This window comes from Centropristis striata, chromosome 5, assembly GCF_030273125.1.
Source record: "Centropristis striata isolate RG_2023a ecotype Rhode Island chromosome 5, C.striata_1.0, whole genome shotgun sequence".
In the NCBI taxonomy this organism is placed as follows: domain Eukaryota; kingdom Metazoa; phylum Chordata; class Actinopteri; order Perciformes; family Serranidae; genus Centropristis; species Centropristis striata.
The window spans coordinates 36,448,364-36,465,757 of NC_081521.1; the positions used below are offsets into that span (position 1 = coordinate 36,448,364).

Consider the following 17,394-nt stretch of genomic DNA (forward strand, 5'->3'; position numbering starts at 1 on the left):
ATGCAGTTTTGCTGTAAAAATATAACATTTTCATGCAAAATGCATGGAGAAATACCATGATGTGTGAATGAATGACACAATTACCCTAAAAATAACGGGAATAAATTACAGTTTTTGCTGATATTTACATTTAAATTTAGAATAGAAAATCCACTCACTGTAATTTTTACGGTGAAGTTCTGGCAACCAGAGCTGCCGGTATTTTTCCGGAAATTAAACAGTATTTTTTTACAGTGTAGGCTTCGAACAACACTCTGACGATTTTGGTCTTTCTTTTATGGGATTTATTGTTGATGAGAAAAATCTAGAATATCACCATTTTTATCCTCTAACAGAGCTTGTCTCTGGAGCATGTGTAAAACAAAAAAGGGTTAACTTTTGAATGAAAAGAGCACAGGTTATGAGGCAGCAATTATAATGTAGAATCATTTCCCCTTTTGTGAATTTTAGATAAAGAAAAAGAAGTCTATGAGCTAATTTCTGTGGTGAAATTTCCTAACAGTGTTTGTATTTTGTGTTATTTTATTAATTTCCTTTAAATTTCATAATTTACCTTTGCTTAGAGAAGGTAAGTAATTAGTATTTGTGAACATCTTCCACTCTTCAGTATTGAAAATAAAAGTTTAGAATCAGGGTATTTCACACGTGTTACTGTAGGGGAAAGAAATTTTTCTTCCAATTTCATAGTAGATGAGATTATTCAGTACAATATATTAAATATTTATCGTTAAATACAAGATTTTTATTACACTGCTGCTTTTAATGGTCTGTTATGTAAGTGATGAAAGAATCCAATCAGATTGCGTTCACGTTCTGTCTATATATCTTTCTTAAATCTAAAACATCAAAGGATTTGCTTCTTGACTAAGATGTAGTGTTTTAGATTAGAGCCTGAATGTTTGTTCATGCCTGAGAACAAGTGCTCAGTCTCTTCAGACCTAATACCACTCAATCCGACGAGTACAGTATTTTAAATATTATTCTGATATTTACTTTAAGCCAACTTTTCTCCCTGTAAATGTGAAGGCACTGATACATCTGTGATATTTTTATAAAATTTTACATCAAACCTGGATTGCCGTCTGCTTAATTCAATGTGGGAAAAGATGTGAAATGTTAGAATACCAAGTACACATATACAAGCCAGAAACACATGGGATGCTGTAAGAAATAGTTGTTTATTTGATTTATTATTTACAAGAAGAATGTGTTGACTGTTAGACAGTCAGTGATGGTATGAAGTTAGGGAAGGATTGCAAAGGGATGACAAAATGTGTTTTTGCTCAAAGCAATGGTCCGGTTTAACCTGGAGTCTATTTCTGAGCATCCAATAGGGAAGAGTGGACAGTGTGGGGGAAGAGGGGCAGAACAACAGATGGTGATGGATGGAGATCAGGTTCACTTTCTGCCTCTGTGAGAGGTGAGCAGATGCTGTATTGGAAGGCTGCACAACAGCCCAGTCTGCAGGCTCGGGGGAAACGTGGAGGAGAGGTTCACTCAGCCCTGTTTGCCCCGGGGGCTCCCATGTTTACGACGACACGACCCCAGCAGTGTCTCCAAAGCCATCTTCACAAACGCCTGGAAGTTATTGCTTCTCTCCCTTCGGCTGTCCTGCGAGGGGATGAAACACAGACAGATACCTTCACTGGGGACATGGCAATCACAGCAGCTCATTTCCACACCGTGTGCCAGACATAAGGAATATGTTATAGTGTCCCAAAGCACTGAAGGTGCATATCAATCTTTTTTTTTATTTTTCCTATGTGGAAATCATTATTCACTGGGGTAAAATAACATGAGCACAACACTGAGCTTCATATAAATGCTTACCTCCTTGCTTCTTGTTATCATCTCCTTTCTGATCACCTTTCTTCGGCTGCTCTTTAGGACTCTGAGGTTGCTGTGAAATAAAATAAAATATAAAAGTGAAGCAACAAAAATACACGTTGTGAAGAAAATGAGGATTAAAGGTAAGAATAGTTATATTTTTCCTACCTTGGTAGCTGACTTCTTGTCCGACTTATTACCTGAAAAACATCCAGATGTATGAACGTTTGGTCATTTTTTGCGACATTTTTTTTCATAAGCCATTTAATTACTATAAGTAATTAAAAATACAGCTCTTCTGGTATCCAGATAAATAAAACGAAAACATTTTGTACATTTTTGTTTCACATAGCTTACCTTTTGTTCCTGGCATTTTGGCTGTGCTCCAGTCAGTTCAGATATCTGAGAATGCAGTGCTTAATGTGGTGTTCAACTCGGTCATTTATGGCCCGTGCTTGTGAATGGCTCTGTCACTGGGGCCCCTTCGAGAAAGAGCACCATGAACAAGCAAAGAGCCCCGTCAGCTGAGCAGCATGCCCCACAGCTCTGCAGGTCTTTGCTGAGCCAGGCGAAACCTCAGAGCTGACCTTGTCATACTGCCATTGTGAACCCACTGGAACTGTGTGTTCACCTATTGTCCACGACAAGACAGCGTTTTCATCATGTTACCGGCAACATGATAGTGTGTTTTAAAGTTTAAAACGTTTTAAAAAGGGCTGCAAGGTCAAGGATCACTTTTTTTTATGTTGATCAGCCACATTAGATACTGGATAAATGATTAGGATTTTGTCCTCAGAAACTCAAATGAGAAGATTTCGTTGTTACATATGATTACACTGAATTAGTCTTTAGGGTTGTCAGCACTGTAAAACTGCGGGATAATAGCAGGGATCATTAAGTGAGGCTCAAATCTGTGATCCTTTGCATTCTTTTCAGTGGTGCAAGGGCATTTACTCAAGTGCTGTAATGTAACAATTTGAGGTACTTTATTTGAATATTTCCATATTATGTTACTTTATTCTTGTACATTTTGGAAGCTAATATACTTCTTTTTCTATCCTGCATTTATTTGACAACATTGGCTATTAGTTACTTTGCAGAAAATAATACAAGTACACACTATAAATCTGGATGTATACAGTGTTATTATTATATATATTTTTTAATATCATTTTATTCATTTAGTTTGATTTAATAAAATGGGCCATTCTGCATTATGAGTATTTTTACTTTTAGTAATTTTGATATATTTTGATTCTGATACTTAAGTAATATTTTGAATGCAGGAATTAAAGCAGGACAGGCTTGTAAATATTGCTGATATTAACCTATTGATTATTTTGTTCCTGGAGGATGCCTATAGTCCCTAAAGGCACCACTCCTAATATGAGTGTAAATGTAGGTGCCATTGTTATCACATAGTGACTGTGAGTGTTAAAAAAATCATTATCCTGTGAAACCATGCTGTTGTAAATCAAGCACTGTCTGTTCCTGACCGTCATATGTAACATTTTCTGATCCAGTCATGTGGCAGTGGGTTTATTACAATGGACACCTTCTCAAAATATTAACTTAGCATCTTGTAAATATGAGAAACGTTTTCTTAATAATGACTTAGCATCTCATAATTATGTCTTTGTATCTCATATTATGCCTTACTAACTCATAATAATGACTTAGTAGCTCATATTTTTGACTTACTATCTTTTAATTATGAGTAATCTGATGAGTATCTCAAAATAATGAAAAACTTTCTCATAATAATGAAATAGTATCTCAATTTTGACTGAATCAAATCAAATCAAATCAATTTTATTTATATAGCCCAAAATCACAAATCACAGATTTGCCTCAAAGGGCTTTACAGACTGTACATGGTACGACATCCTCTGTTCTTAGACTATCTCATAATTATGATTTAGTATCTCAAAATAATGAGAAACTTTCTCATGGTGATGGGAAACGGTCTCATTATTATAGCATAGTATCTCATAATTATGAGAAGTTTTTTTGTTATTATAATGACATACAGAATCTATCTCATCACACTGTTAAAATAATCGCCTAAGTCATTTTTTGTCAAAATTGTTTTTTTGCCTAAATCATCTCCTCATGACCCTGGCCACCTATGGTAAAGTCGCCTACATCCTCAGTTGATCAGATCATGTGATTTTTTTTCTTTTTACATCACTTCTTTGACAATTTGTCACATTCATAGGCATCAGATAATAACCCAACAAAGAAGAGCTAGAGGGAGATTGTTTAGTTATCCGTTTAGTTCATCAGTGTTTTATTGTAGACACTAATATTGGTAATTCTTTACTCTAAGGTGTCTACATAAGAGTGACATGAGCGTGTCATAAACATGACATGGGATGTGTCATGAACATTAATGACACTTTGCAGTAACATTAATGCTCATGATACTTGTCATGTCATGTTTCTGACAGGCTTGTGTGACTCTTATGTAGACACCTTCAAAATAAAGTGTTACCATATCTTGCTTAAGTCACAAAGGCACGTTCAAAAAATTGCCTAAGTCATTTATTTCTCTTAAGTTACATACTTTACACACAGTGTTATTACTATGCCAATAGCCATACTTTGTTACATTCTTTTTGACTGAAATGATTTTTCAGTATTTCCTGCAAAACTTGAAAAAATGTGTTAGGCGATTATTTTAAGTATTTTCAGAAGTGTACTTCTATACATCACAGTGGGGGTCAAACAATAAATCATGTGAACTGTGACGCCTCCTCGTGCTCTCATGCAGCTCCACATCAGTCAGTGGGCTGCTGGTGACAGCGCGTCATGTGACCTCACATTAAACGCAGCGATGGAGAAAAGCTAAGGAAGGTGAGCCGTTTTCATGTGTATTTCTCGGTGTTTCCGTGCTGTATTATGGCAGTTAAATCCCTCACACTTTGCATAAACTTGCTAACTGATAGACTATCTATATACAATGAAAGATAAGTGGATGACTGATTTTTATGCGCATATGATGTTGTGGCTAACGTGCTAACTGCTAGTTGACGTTAGTTAGCTTAGCGACGTTAGCTGTCAACGTTTGCTCGCCTGCTTTAGGTGCTCCTTCCTGCTTAAACATGCCCAAATCCATTCATTCTTCAGCTCCTAATGACTGTTTTACCTCACCGAAACGATTATTTTCTGGTGTAGAAGTCACGTAGCAAAACATAGCTCAATACCAATCCCTGTGGTGCCATTAGATTGTGCATCATCACTTGTTTTAGATGAGGGGGGGTGGGGGGATATTTCAGTTCTGTGGGTGTAACACTCCTGCTAGCTAAGCTGTATTATCACACAGTGACATAAATGTGAAGTTTATGAGTTAAAGCAGCTAAAAATATTTTATTTGTATTGACAGGGATCTGCCCTGGCAGTGGATTCCTCTTTACCCAGAGTGCTTGTGGAATGGCAGCAGTTTGGCAGCAGGTTTTGGCAGTGGACGCAAGGTGAGACTCAATCATGCAGCAGCTTTTAATAGTCTAAACTGATGAAGAAGCTATTCAGACGTGTAATTGCTTATGGATCACTTGTGAGTTATTGTGTGTGCTGTGTCACTTATTTCCCCCTCTCCAGGTACAATGCTTACCGCACGCCTACGTTCCCACAGTTCCGAACTCAGTACATCCGCAGACGCAGCCAGCTGCTCAGGGAGAACGCCAAGTGTGGCTTTGAGCCGGGGCTGCGCAGGCAGTACCTGAGGCTGCGCAGTCAGCTGCTGGCCCTGCGCTACGGGCCCCTGTCTGAGCAGAGCAGCTTCAGGGCCAGCAGTGTGCGCAGCTCCCGCACCACACTGGACCGCATGGAGGTCAGACCCAAAGAAACAGAAAGGGCAGGGGGCGTAGAAGAATGAGAGTGGGGATGTCTGTACTAATCTGGATATCTGACAGTTGGAATGAAAATATAGGATTCAACATATGAGAGCCATCTGGATGGCTAGACCGTAGTTTCCATCAGTCAGCAGCATAGCCAAGCAACACTTCAGTTGCCCATCCATAAAAAGCTGAGCAGCTTGGTTGAAATGGCTGGCATCGCTCATGTTATTGGCAATGTCATTAACTTTAAAATACATAGTTAATTCTATAAGTTTCCAAGAATTATTTATGTATATTTGATATTTTTTTATTAGAACTTCTGTCTTTATGTGCACTGACTCCTACGAGGTTCTTTCCACCCCTACGACTCCTCTCCCTCCCTCTCCTCTTGGGCAGGACTTCGAGGAGGACCCCCGCGCCCAAGGTGCTCGTGGTCACCGCCGGTCCGTCAGCAGAGGCTCCTACCAGCTACAGGCCCAGATGAACAGAGCCGTTTATGATGAGAGGTACCCAGAAGAGCCACACAGATCCTCAACTTGCATTCAGCTTCTTGTCTCATCGCCTTGAGCAATTGAATTCCCTTTGATTTATTTCTCCTTTGAGCCACTGCGCTTTGTTGGATTTGCTGGCTATAATTCTGGTTTGGTTGCACTAGAGTAATGATCAGATCTCTCATATTGAGTTGTCAGCTGTAGGCAAGGGCTGTGAGGTGTGTTGTATTGATTATATGCTTACATGGTGGTTTTTATTTCCGGCCACAGGCCTCCGGGCAGTTTGGTGCCCACCTCAGTGGCAGAGGCCAGTCGTGCCATGGCAGGGGACACAACTCTGAGTGAAAATTATGCTTTTGCTGGCATGCACCACATATTTGACCAACATGTTGACTCTGCTGGTGAGTAAACATTTTTTAAATTCATGATTATTCATTTTTATTCACATTAAACTTCAACATGTCTTTCACGTCATCGTCCTCTCCTTCTTCTTTTAGTTCCAAGGTTGCAGTTTGCCAATGATGACAAGCACCTCCTGGCTTGCTGCTCCCTGGATGGCAGCCTGTCCATCATGACGTTGTCCCCGTCCCCTCCCAGTGTGAAGGTGACCCTGAAAGGTCACGGAGGTCCTGTCACAGACTTTGCTTGGTCTCTGAGCAATGACATCATTGTGTCGACATCACTCGACGGGACTCTGCGTATCTGGAACACGGAGGACGGTCGGTGCATCCGAGAGGTCAGAGACCCAGAGTCCAGCGAGTTGCTCTGCTGCACCTTCCAGCCGATGAATAACAACCTGACTGTGGTGAGTCTCATTTGTGAGATGTTAGCGTTTTTATGTCTAGCAGTAATTCCCTAGTACAGCAAAAACTGGTGCAAGGGAATGAGGGTTTGTACAAAGTGTGAAAGGTTTGGAAAATGCTTTATTTTAAGCATTATGTTTGCAAGGTAAGGATTATGCATGATCTAGAACAGACCTGGGCATTGGGCGGCCCACGGGCCACATCCGGCCCGTTGGCTGTCCTTGTCCGGCCCGCGTGAGGTTACCAAGAAATTAGAAATCAATATAACCGCAGTGCTTTTATTTTGAAAAAAATAGCAAATATTATCATTAGCACTAGTGCTAACAAGCACTTTTACTATAGTTAAGACAGCAAATATAGCCACTATTATATATGACAGAAGAAAATAAACTTTAACAAACCTTGTTCCCCTGTCAACCAGCCACTATAGAAGCCTTTTTGATACTTTATATCAACTTTATATGAATTACGACGCACTCGTTATTATTTACCGTTCGTTTTTTCATTTAACCGTTCTACCGGTTATTTCCTTTCACTACCTTTCAAAATTAAAGCAGCCGTTTTACACTGGACGACACCTTTTCAAAATAAAAGCATCACAACATTGTAAAACACCTTGAAATGTACAAACATGAAAAAACAAGCTATATCATGCAAAAACATAAATAGGAACCTTGCTAAAGGTCATTTACAGTTGTGTTTAAAATAAATGGAAAAGTGATATAGTGATTGGAGTATTTACTACTTTTTACTGCTATACTTGATTTACAGACAGTCTCATCATGACATGTGTTCCTATCAGTAGCAGCTCAAAACTAGATAATTTACTGTATTTTATAAAGCGATTACATTAATATTGAACAGAATTTAGTTCAGAGTTTTGGTCCGGCCCCTGCAACCTTCGTGGTATTGGTCATGTGGCCCCTTGGGAAAATTAATTGCCCACCCCTGATCTAGAATATACTTTTTTTAAAATGTCTGATGTTCAACATAATCCGTTGTTTCATCTATACAGTCACTTATTTAAACCAAAAACGATCCCATCATCATATTTGTCCAGTCCCAGATGAACTCTGGAGTGCTTGTTGTGGTAGGAACACAGTGTGATCCAGCACAACTACTACAGAGAACTGTATAGCGATGTGTCAATGCACAGGACCTTCTTCCTGTATTCACTTTCACATCTAATCAATAAGCAGAGTGACCATCCTAATTTGGTTTGTAGTTTTACATTTTGGTCCAATTAGATTTTTCACTGTGTGAAAGGAAACCTAACCAAGGATAAAACGTTTCAAGTTGAGAAGGTTTTGTACATTAAGTTGTATGAATTACTATGCACTTTATGCTGGCCTGTACACTGTACTGGCTGCAGTGTGTAGTAATATTTCTACAGGCTGTCATTGTGTTTACTGGCTATTTGAATAAACAAATTAGTGCCAAGTGAAATTAGTTTCTGATATGCATGATGAGCATTGTTTTGTGGTTGACCTTTTAGTGTACATGTAGTTTTGTGGAGTAAAACCTTGTAGTTTTATGACCCTGGCAGCTGCTGGAACGTTTTTTTTTTACTTTTGGAACTTACAAGAGCTCGGAATGTATCTTAATAGTTTTACATCCACAACACTACTGGCAAGTATTTCATAAAACTTAATGTCCAACTCCCAAACTATCCCTTTAATTATTGGTGTTTTCTGGATTTAATAAAAGAAAAAAACAAGGGTTGGTATGAGTCATAGTTGTGCAGAGAAGAGTTTTCAACCACCCAGACAGTAGGTTACATCCTTTTAAAATATGTAGTTCATTTATTCCCAGTGTTTTACATCTTCAGATTTTATCCGTAAGAAAAAGGTCTACTTTTAGAACAAAATCTCAGTAATGTTTGACTTCAGTATATACTTTGATATTGATGTCACAGAAAATCAGTGATAACTCAGAATTTCTTATAAAAAGAAACATTCTAAAAATGTTTTCAGTAATATTTAATAATCTGCTTCAGTCTCGTTAAAACAAGTTGCAAGGCTGCATGTATTACTGTAGTAAGCCATATGAGGCTGTTCACAATAAAGTACATTTCTGTAATTGAGCTATACATAAAGTATGTAACAAACATTTTGTTTTAATTTTCCATGGTTTTCTTGATAATAACCAGAATCATTATTAAGAAAACCATGGAAAATGGCTAGATATCAGCTCTTAAATTAAACTCTCTTGAGCTATTTTTGTTATCATTATATTTGTCCAAACAAATGTACCTTTAGTTGTACCAGGCATTAAAATGTACAATAAACTGAAGAAAACAAGGGTGGTCTAATAATTATTAAATCTGTCTGTTACATCCATAAACCAATCCCAAATGACTGATGCTGATTATTGCAGCTTTTATTTCTCTGATTTCTCAACCTACATAACATGCTGTACAATTAATAAAACCTTGTGCACCTTATTTAAATCAGAACATCGTCAGATTTTTGTAAAAGGACATACATATATTCACAGAACAATAAAGCATGCAGAGGCACCGTGCAGACATTAATTACAATTTTAAAATTGAATGTCATCTTTTGTTAACAAGACAAAAGTGGTAAATTATCTCTACTCTGCTTTTTCAGTGGTAGATACTTTTATTGATGATCAAAATGTAAAATGAAAGCAGAGCAGCGTCCATTTTCAGCTCATTAAAGGGAACATGAGGGAGATGGATTTTTGATTTCAGTCAGTCAGTCAGTACCAACAACAAACATTAACATTATGGGAGGAGGAAATTGGTTTCTTTCTTTTTATTTTTTTGTTCGTACTGGCTTAACTGGCCTCATTTCCCTGAACAAAAGAAGAGAGTAGATGCTTTCTGCTGGATTACGCACTGTTAGACCTAAAATAAATATTTTAATTTTACAAGATTAACCTTGGCTAGTTTTCACTGGTCTAACTGCACCAGAATAAAACACTACACAGGGCTTTTCCCAGTCAGTATATCAGTGCTGCCTTGTGGAAATAATGAAGGTCCTCACTCCAGTTCTGTGTTGCAGGTGGGAAACAGCAAGCACCACCTGCAGGTGGTGAACATCTCCACTGGGAAGAAGGTGAAGGGGGGCTCCAGTAAGCTGACAGGCCGCGTGCTGTCTCTGTCCTTTGATGCTCCGGGGAGGATCCTTTGGGCTGGTGATGACAGGGGGAGCATCTTCTCCTTCCTCTTTGACATGGCTACAGGTACACTCACTACATTTCCATATGACGGAGGGAAAAGTGTGCAGTGAATCACAAATTATAATTCGTTTTTGAACCATGCACTGAATGTTGTCTCTGGTTGAGAGGATTGATGTGTCTCTGCCGGTCTCTGCTGTTTCTGCCCGCCCCCCCACAGGGAAGCTGACCAAAGCCAAGCGTCTGGTGGTGAGTGAAGGCAGCTCCATCTGCAGCATATCTGCTCGGTCCTGGATTAGCCGAGAGGCCAGAGACCCCTCCCTGCTGATCAACGCTTGTGTCAATAAACTGCTGCTGTACAGGTCAGTTTGTTAGGGCAAGTCACTGTTTTATTAATTGGTTTTGTTTCCACTGTACTGAGATGTAAATTAAAGTCGTTTTCATTACATATGTAGCATGTATTCAAAGCTATATTTACATTGAATCTGATGAGCTTTGTGACTTTGCGTTGGCAGGGTGGTGGACAATGATGGCACACTCCAGCTGAAGAGAAGCTTCCCTATCCAGCATGGCTCCCAGCACGTTCACAGCATCTTCTGCCCCCTTATGTCTTTCAGACAGGGGGCATGTGTCGGTAAGTCTCTCTGTTTTCCTCCTTTCATGTTTGAGTATTTGAAATTAAACCCTGGTTCATTATTTGATGCACGTTATATAGTGTGTAAAAATACAAAAAGATACAAAAAATCTTTCCTGCCACATGCCATCACACTGTACAATAACAAATAATAGCCTGGTTCATTAGATACTGTTGCTATGCACTTAATGTGTTCTTTATGCACACTGTTCATTGCACCTTATTTGTTTCATAGCACCAACATTTTTTATTTTTATACTGTATATTCATATTTATTCTGCATTGGAATTCTATTCTACTCCTTAATACATACTCCTTCCTTAGACACTTTATTTTTTATTGTATTTTATTGTATTTTTATATTATTGCTTGAAGTATGCCTAGGTTGTTCTTTTATCTATCTATCTATCTATCTATCTATCTATCTATCTATCTATCTATCTATCTATCTATCTATCTATCTATCTATCTATCTATCTATCTATCTATCTATCTATCTATCTATCTATCTATCTATCTATCTATCTATCTATCTATCTATCTATCTATCTATCTATCTATCTATCTATCTATCTATCTATCTATCTATCTATCTATCTATCTATCTATCTATCTAAAAGATGTGCGAGAAATAGCACTCAGCTACTTTTTGATAGAAAGAAAAAACTAAATAGAAACCTTTCAACAACAACAGCTAACCTACCTTGTTGTAAGCTTGTATGCATTTTTGAGTGATTTTTTTTTTGGCTTTTTAAAGTGATTATCCACCAAAGGATTATAGAATTGAATCAGGGAATATCATTTATTGTTCAACATGTGAGTGTACTGTGTACTTTGGCGCTCATAATGTTTACATCTGAATTCAAAAACAACATTCAAATGTGATTTTTTTTACATCTATTTATTCTGTTTATACCCAGTATTTCTGCACAGTTCTGCAGATAAAGATCAGGCTACAAAACTAATATTAATAGTACACTATTTATAGAATTAGATTCCAGTGGTGGCTGTGTAGGATTGTTTTCGACTCGTGTAATCCGGACATTCCGGATCACTCCAGTTTGTTCTTAAATCATGTTTATTTGTCAAATTACATATTCTTCTTCAATCCATATTTGTAAGCGTTATAAATAAAAGATGTTTGCTCAGATCTGAAGAACAGATCTGTATTAATGGGGCAGACCAGCAGCAACCTAACAGCATCTTAACTGACGAGTTCTGTTCATTAAAGGAAGTTGATTAAACTAATTTAATCTGAGGAATCACTTCATCATCACTTCATGAATCACTTCGACGTGATAAAATATGGTGGCAGACATTCGAAGCTTCATTCGAAAACCTCAAAAGAAACTTCAGATGTAAGAAAAAAAAAAAAAAGACTTCACTACAGCACACAGTTATACATGCTGTTTGACACCTCATGACCTCAGAGCTTCACCTCATGTTACTTTCCTCACCTTTTATACTTCCTTCCAATCAACAGTTCATATCATTGAAGCCTTGCGAGTGTTAAAATGATCAGGTTTTTGTTTTCTAATTAACAGAAGCATCTCACTCATAAAAATAGTCTTGAAGATCTTCAGGGTTAGCTCAGGATTTGATGAAAGCGTGTTACAAAAGCCACTGAGGTATTGCAACACGCTTTCTTACGTTATTGTTTAAGGACATGAACTGACATGATCTCTTGAAGGGAAGTTGAAGAAAAGTTTCTATGCAAAGATTCAAAACAGCACATTATCAGTACGATAATGTTGGATGTTAAAGGAACTGTGATAAATTAAAGATCCCACTGTTCTGAGTGCATAAAAACGAATGCGTACCCTGGTGTGCTCTTTATACTATGACAGTTTTCCTAAAAATAAGATAAAATAGTTGCAATGTATTTCCTTGATTACAGTATTGCAATACACTCTGTGGTCTTCTGCTGCTGTAGCCGATCTGTTTTAAGGTTGGACCTGTTGTGAGATGGTCTTCTGCAGACCTTGGTTGTAACGAGTGGTTATTTGAGCTACTGTTGCCTTTCTATTGTCTCCAACCAGCCTGGCCATTCTCCTCTGACCTCTGGCATCAACAAGGCATTTTGGCCCAGAGAATATTGTGTATTTTCTCTTTTTTGGACCATTCTCTGTAAACCCTAGAGATGGTTGCGGTGAAAATCTGAAATACTCAGCCTTTCCAGCACCAACAACCATGCTATGTTCAAAACCACTTAAATCACCTTTCTTCCCTATTCTGATGCTCGTTTTGAACTTCAGCAGCTCGTCTACACCATTGCTGTGTTCCAATACCCATACTTCCATGAGTACACTCAAACGCAGTACACTATCCGCACTTACTCAGTACGCAGATTTCAGCAGGTGAGTGTTGTTCCAAATCTAATACTCCGTGGTGCACTTACCGGAAATGACGCTCGCGACGGCCGCCGCCGCCGCTCGTCACCTGGGAAAAACTTCCGGCTTTGAACGGTGAAAAAATTATCCTTTGTGTTGTTTAATCTTTACTTCTACAATCCGGCAATATGGCTCCATTAATGCAGCAAATGTGGAGAATGCGCCGGTGCCGTCGGCCATTTTTTTCGAGTTTACCGGCTCTGCCTGGCTCCGCCTCTTCCGCTACGTAGCCAAGATGGCGGCCGTTGAGTGCTTATAGTGTACATCGTTCCACACTCAACGTTTTGACCGTTATGAGTGCAACATCCAGGTCCTTTAGGTTCACTTCTTTTCGCCGCGATCGGAATCGGAACACCCTGCGTACTCAAACTAAGTATAGTAAGTACGGAAAGTATGGGTATTGGAACACAGCACATGACTACATGCCTAAATACATTGAGTTGCTGCCAGGTGATTGACTGATTAGAAATTTCTGGTAACAAGCAGTTGAACAGGTGTACATAATAAAAAGGCTGTTGAGTTTCTATCACAATATATTGAATCATAACGCCAAGGGGTTTATTGGTTAACAAAAAAATGTGACACAATGTCTACAATTCTTGTCCCACGGTTCCATCTTGTGTGTCGCAATATGGTGAATGCAGCATTTTTATTACTTAAGAGGGACAAACTGCATAACTTTGCACATAATCTGGATGCAACCATTGCCAGCTTTCAGGCAACAGATACCGCAGGAAGAATGGTAAGAAGGGCGGGGGTTGGTTTGGTGGTAGTGGTGGTATAACCCCAGGCACATTACTGTGAAAAAAGCATTTACAATCCAGATATTGAACTCTAAGTCTAAGGCCATATTATCTGCCGACAGAAACTGAACACAAACTCTTTAACTTTACAAATGTACAGTCAGTTGTCAGCAATCTGTAGACTGGTAATCTATTTTGAAAGTAATTTATAAAGTTTATGTGCCTTAGTGTTCTTCAGTGTTTTTGTAGTTGATTTAATAAAGCCAGAAAATGTTTTTTTTTTTCATATTCACCAGCACAAAAATACAAGGTATGAACCGAACTCTGGCTCAGAAATGGACATCTAAACCGAACCATGCATTGGTTTACACTCCTAGTAACCCCTGTATCATGATGCATATGTATTGAAATTGTTTAAAATGTTAAGATACCCACTTTCAATCTGACATGAATTGTAAGCCATCCATCATTAATGCATCTATTTGTCCTTGTAACTTCTCTTCACAATTTAACCTCTTAATCTTGTGATCCTTCCCCTCTGACACAGTGACTGGCAGCGAGGACGCCTGCGTCTACTTCTTCGACGTCGAACGCAACACCAAGGCCATCGTGAACAAGTTACAGGGTCACGGGGGGCCGGTGCTGGATGTCAGTTTCAACTGCGATGAAAGTTTACTGGCCTCCGCCGATTCCACTGGCATGGTCATCATCTGGAGGCGGGAGCAAAAGTGACTGATCCACCAATAAAACGCTTCCATTCCGCCGCATTCAAACGGCTCCTGCCGCCTTTTAACCGTCCAATAACAAGTCTGTAGAAATTCACTGGAATGTAACAGGCTGCGTATAATGTTTAATGTAATCATAACTCAAGTGCAATCAGATAGAGCACCATGCTGTGTAGGTGGTAGGGATGTCTTAGAAATTCAAGAGATTGGGGGGTGGGATTTGTGTGTGTGGCGATGTGTGTGTATGGCGATGTGTGTGTGTGTGTGTGTGTGTGTGTGTGTGTGTGTGTGTGTGTGTGTGTGTGTGTGTGTGTGTGTGTGTGTGTGTGTGTGTGTGTGTGTGTGTGTGTGTGTGTGTGTGTGTGTGTGTGTGTCAGTACTCCTACAGCTGCAGCTAAGAAATTGCTTTTCAACAAAGAAAGAAAGAGCACTACTCCCATGCATGTGTCATGGCTTACCTCTGACTGAATTCATGTGAAGAGGCTACAGCGTAATCTCCCAGAGAAAACAGGTCCAACACTTTGTATCACACTGACAGTCCCTCTGGCATAGATCTAGTTCACTATTTATGTAACTGTTACTCAAGCAGTGTAATCAAGTGTAGTAAAACCGCCTTATTTGCTTTCAGTTCTGCAATTGCCTGTTTGCATTTGAGACCATGTGCATGACATTGAACTCAGAATCAGTCTGTGGGCATATCAATTTGATCATCACAAAAGACAAACAGATGTGTTTTTAAGTATGTTTGTACTTATTTCTCTGTGTGTGCGTGTCTGCAGATTCCTATAATTTATTTAACGCACTTACAGAATAAACTACTGTATCTGTCTGCAGTCTTTGTTTCTTTTTTTCCCACCAGATATATCCGAAACAATGGAATTGAACAAGCTGAAATAGTAATAACAGCTTTATGTAGTAGGGTGGTCAAACCTGCAGTGTAGGAGAGTGTTAGTCATTGTGTGGGTCTTTGAGATCTACACAGGATTCCCCCTACACCGACTAAAAGTCGTGTAGAAATGTACTGTTGCTATAATCTATAATGTGCTCTGGGATAAAATGTTGTTTGGCATTGTGGTTGTTTTTGAATTTGGAGAGAGCTTATATTTTGTCTTGTTATGGTTTTAAAGGCTTTAAGGTCCAATAATATTTGACCTTTAGAGTGTTCTAGCTGAGAAAAATGGTCAATATCTTTTCCTTTTTGGCCATAAAACATAACCATTTTACCGTTTTAGTCGGTCGGCTGGTACTCCACTTCTGTCCAGTCTGAAATAAGTCAAAATCTGTTGGATGCATTGGCACAACATTTTTTAATATATATGCATGGTGAGCATATCTATATTTCCCAGTTTAATATTCCGTTCACATACAAAAACCCTCCTATTATGTTCAGATCAAATTTGATCTGTTTCAAGTTGTATTTCATGAATATTATCCAGTTTATCCTAACCCACATCACATTAAATGAAAATACAGCTGGGGAATTAATTTTTCAGCTTTCGATTTTGTGCTATATATATCTGGGAAACATAGGAATGACCCCACGTGGACGTAGAATCCTCCTGACTTTGGTGATCCCCTGATTTTCCATCTAAAACGAGGTTTACATCATTTACATGTCCAATACTTTAGTTAATGAACAGATACATGCAAAACAAGTGACCTTCACATCAACTGTACATACCTGCCTAAAAGCATGTTAAGCACCTCTTTTTTGCCTTTAATCTTCGATTTTCAGGCCTGCTTCTGATTTCAATAATTGAAGCTGAAAGCTCATTTATGCCAATGTTCAGAAGATAAATCAGTAAATATCCACAATCCCTTAAAAAAGAAGTAATGTCGACTTCATGTTCTTAGTTTGGATATAACTTCAACTATAGAGTGATTTTTCACTTTCTGATATCTCAAATGAAGGATTTTTTAGAGGCAGAAGAGGTGAAAGTAGCTGGATTTTCACAAGTAAAACTGTATCATCTGAATTGATTTTGTTGAGCAGACCCCAAAAATACAAATACAATACAACTTTGACTGATCATGACCCCGAGTTCGACAACCACTGAATTAAATCCACTGAAAAAATGAATATTGTAAAATATTAGGCTTGAAGTCTATTTGTTTGATGTAATTTGCTGTTAATGAAGACTGTTTTTGTCTCGTCTACAGTATATCAAATTATTTTAATGTCAAAGTTTAATTTTGAATCTCAACAGGAAATTTCATGGGTAAATAAAGGTTACCTCGAAGCTCCTACATGTGCAATTGTGTCATGGAAACCTTCACACTACTGTATTTGCACTGTGTCAGGGAAAGACATACATATTTAACTAAAAAATTGTAGAAAACAGAGCGGAAAAAAGTCACGTCAGGCAAAGTGTGTGCATGAATCTGTTATTTCAGACACATTATTTATGATTAATGCGCAAATGCAGCGCCTTCAGACTTGATCATCTTGACTTGACGGATTGTTTTCCTCTCAAGGTTGGTGAAGGTATTGTGACGTCTAAATGTGGCTGTGTGGGTGTGAAAGCACAATGAATGGTTGCTGTCTGGGAAGGTCAGGACAAGGCTTTGTGTGAAACAGGCAGGAAAGGCGCTGATAAAAAAATAAAAAAAAACAGGAGAGAGGAACACTAAACTTCTCCTGTGTGAACCTGATAGGACAATGCAACAACTCTGCACCTTCAGAACATGCAGTGGGCGAGGATAAGTTTTCACAAATGAGTAAGACTGCCTTTGTTGTGGTGTATCTTGGAGAGAAAGTGGGCAGAAAACTAAAAATAAGTGCTTTAGATGAATCTTCAACA

General features: G+C 38.5%; 1 protein-coding gene across 1 annotated transcript; it reads left to right on the plus strand.

Moving 5' to 3' along the window:
• The first annotated feature begins 4,619 nt into the window (after nucleotides 1-4,619).
• wdr13 (WD repeat domain 13) lies at nucleotides 4,620-14,850 on the plus strand. Its single transcript, XM_059334058.1, has 10 exons — nucleotides 4,620-4,683; nucleotides 5,213-5,300; nucleotides 5,428-5,659; nucleotides 6,063-6,172; nucleotides 6,428-6,558; nucleotides 6,655-6,962; nucleotides 9,987-10,167; nucleotides 10,322-10,463; nucleotides 10,617-10,735; nucleotides 14,416-14,850. Exons 2-10 carry the CDS (start codon nucleotides 5,260-5,262, stop codon nucleotides 14,598-14,600), a joined length of 1,449 nt encoding a protein of 482 aa, XP_059190041.1. The 5' UTR covers nucleotides 4,620-4,683; nucleotides 5,213-5,259; the 3' UTR covers nucleotides 14,601-14,850.
• Nucleotides 14,851-17,394: the final 2,544 nt, after the last annotated feature.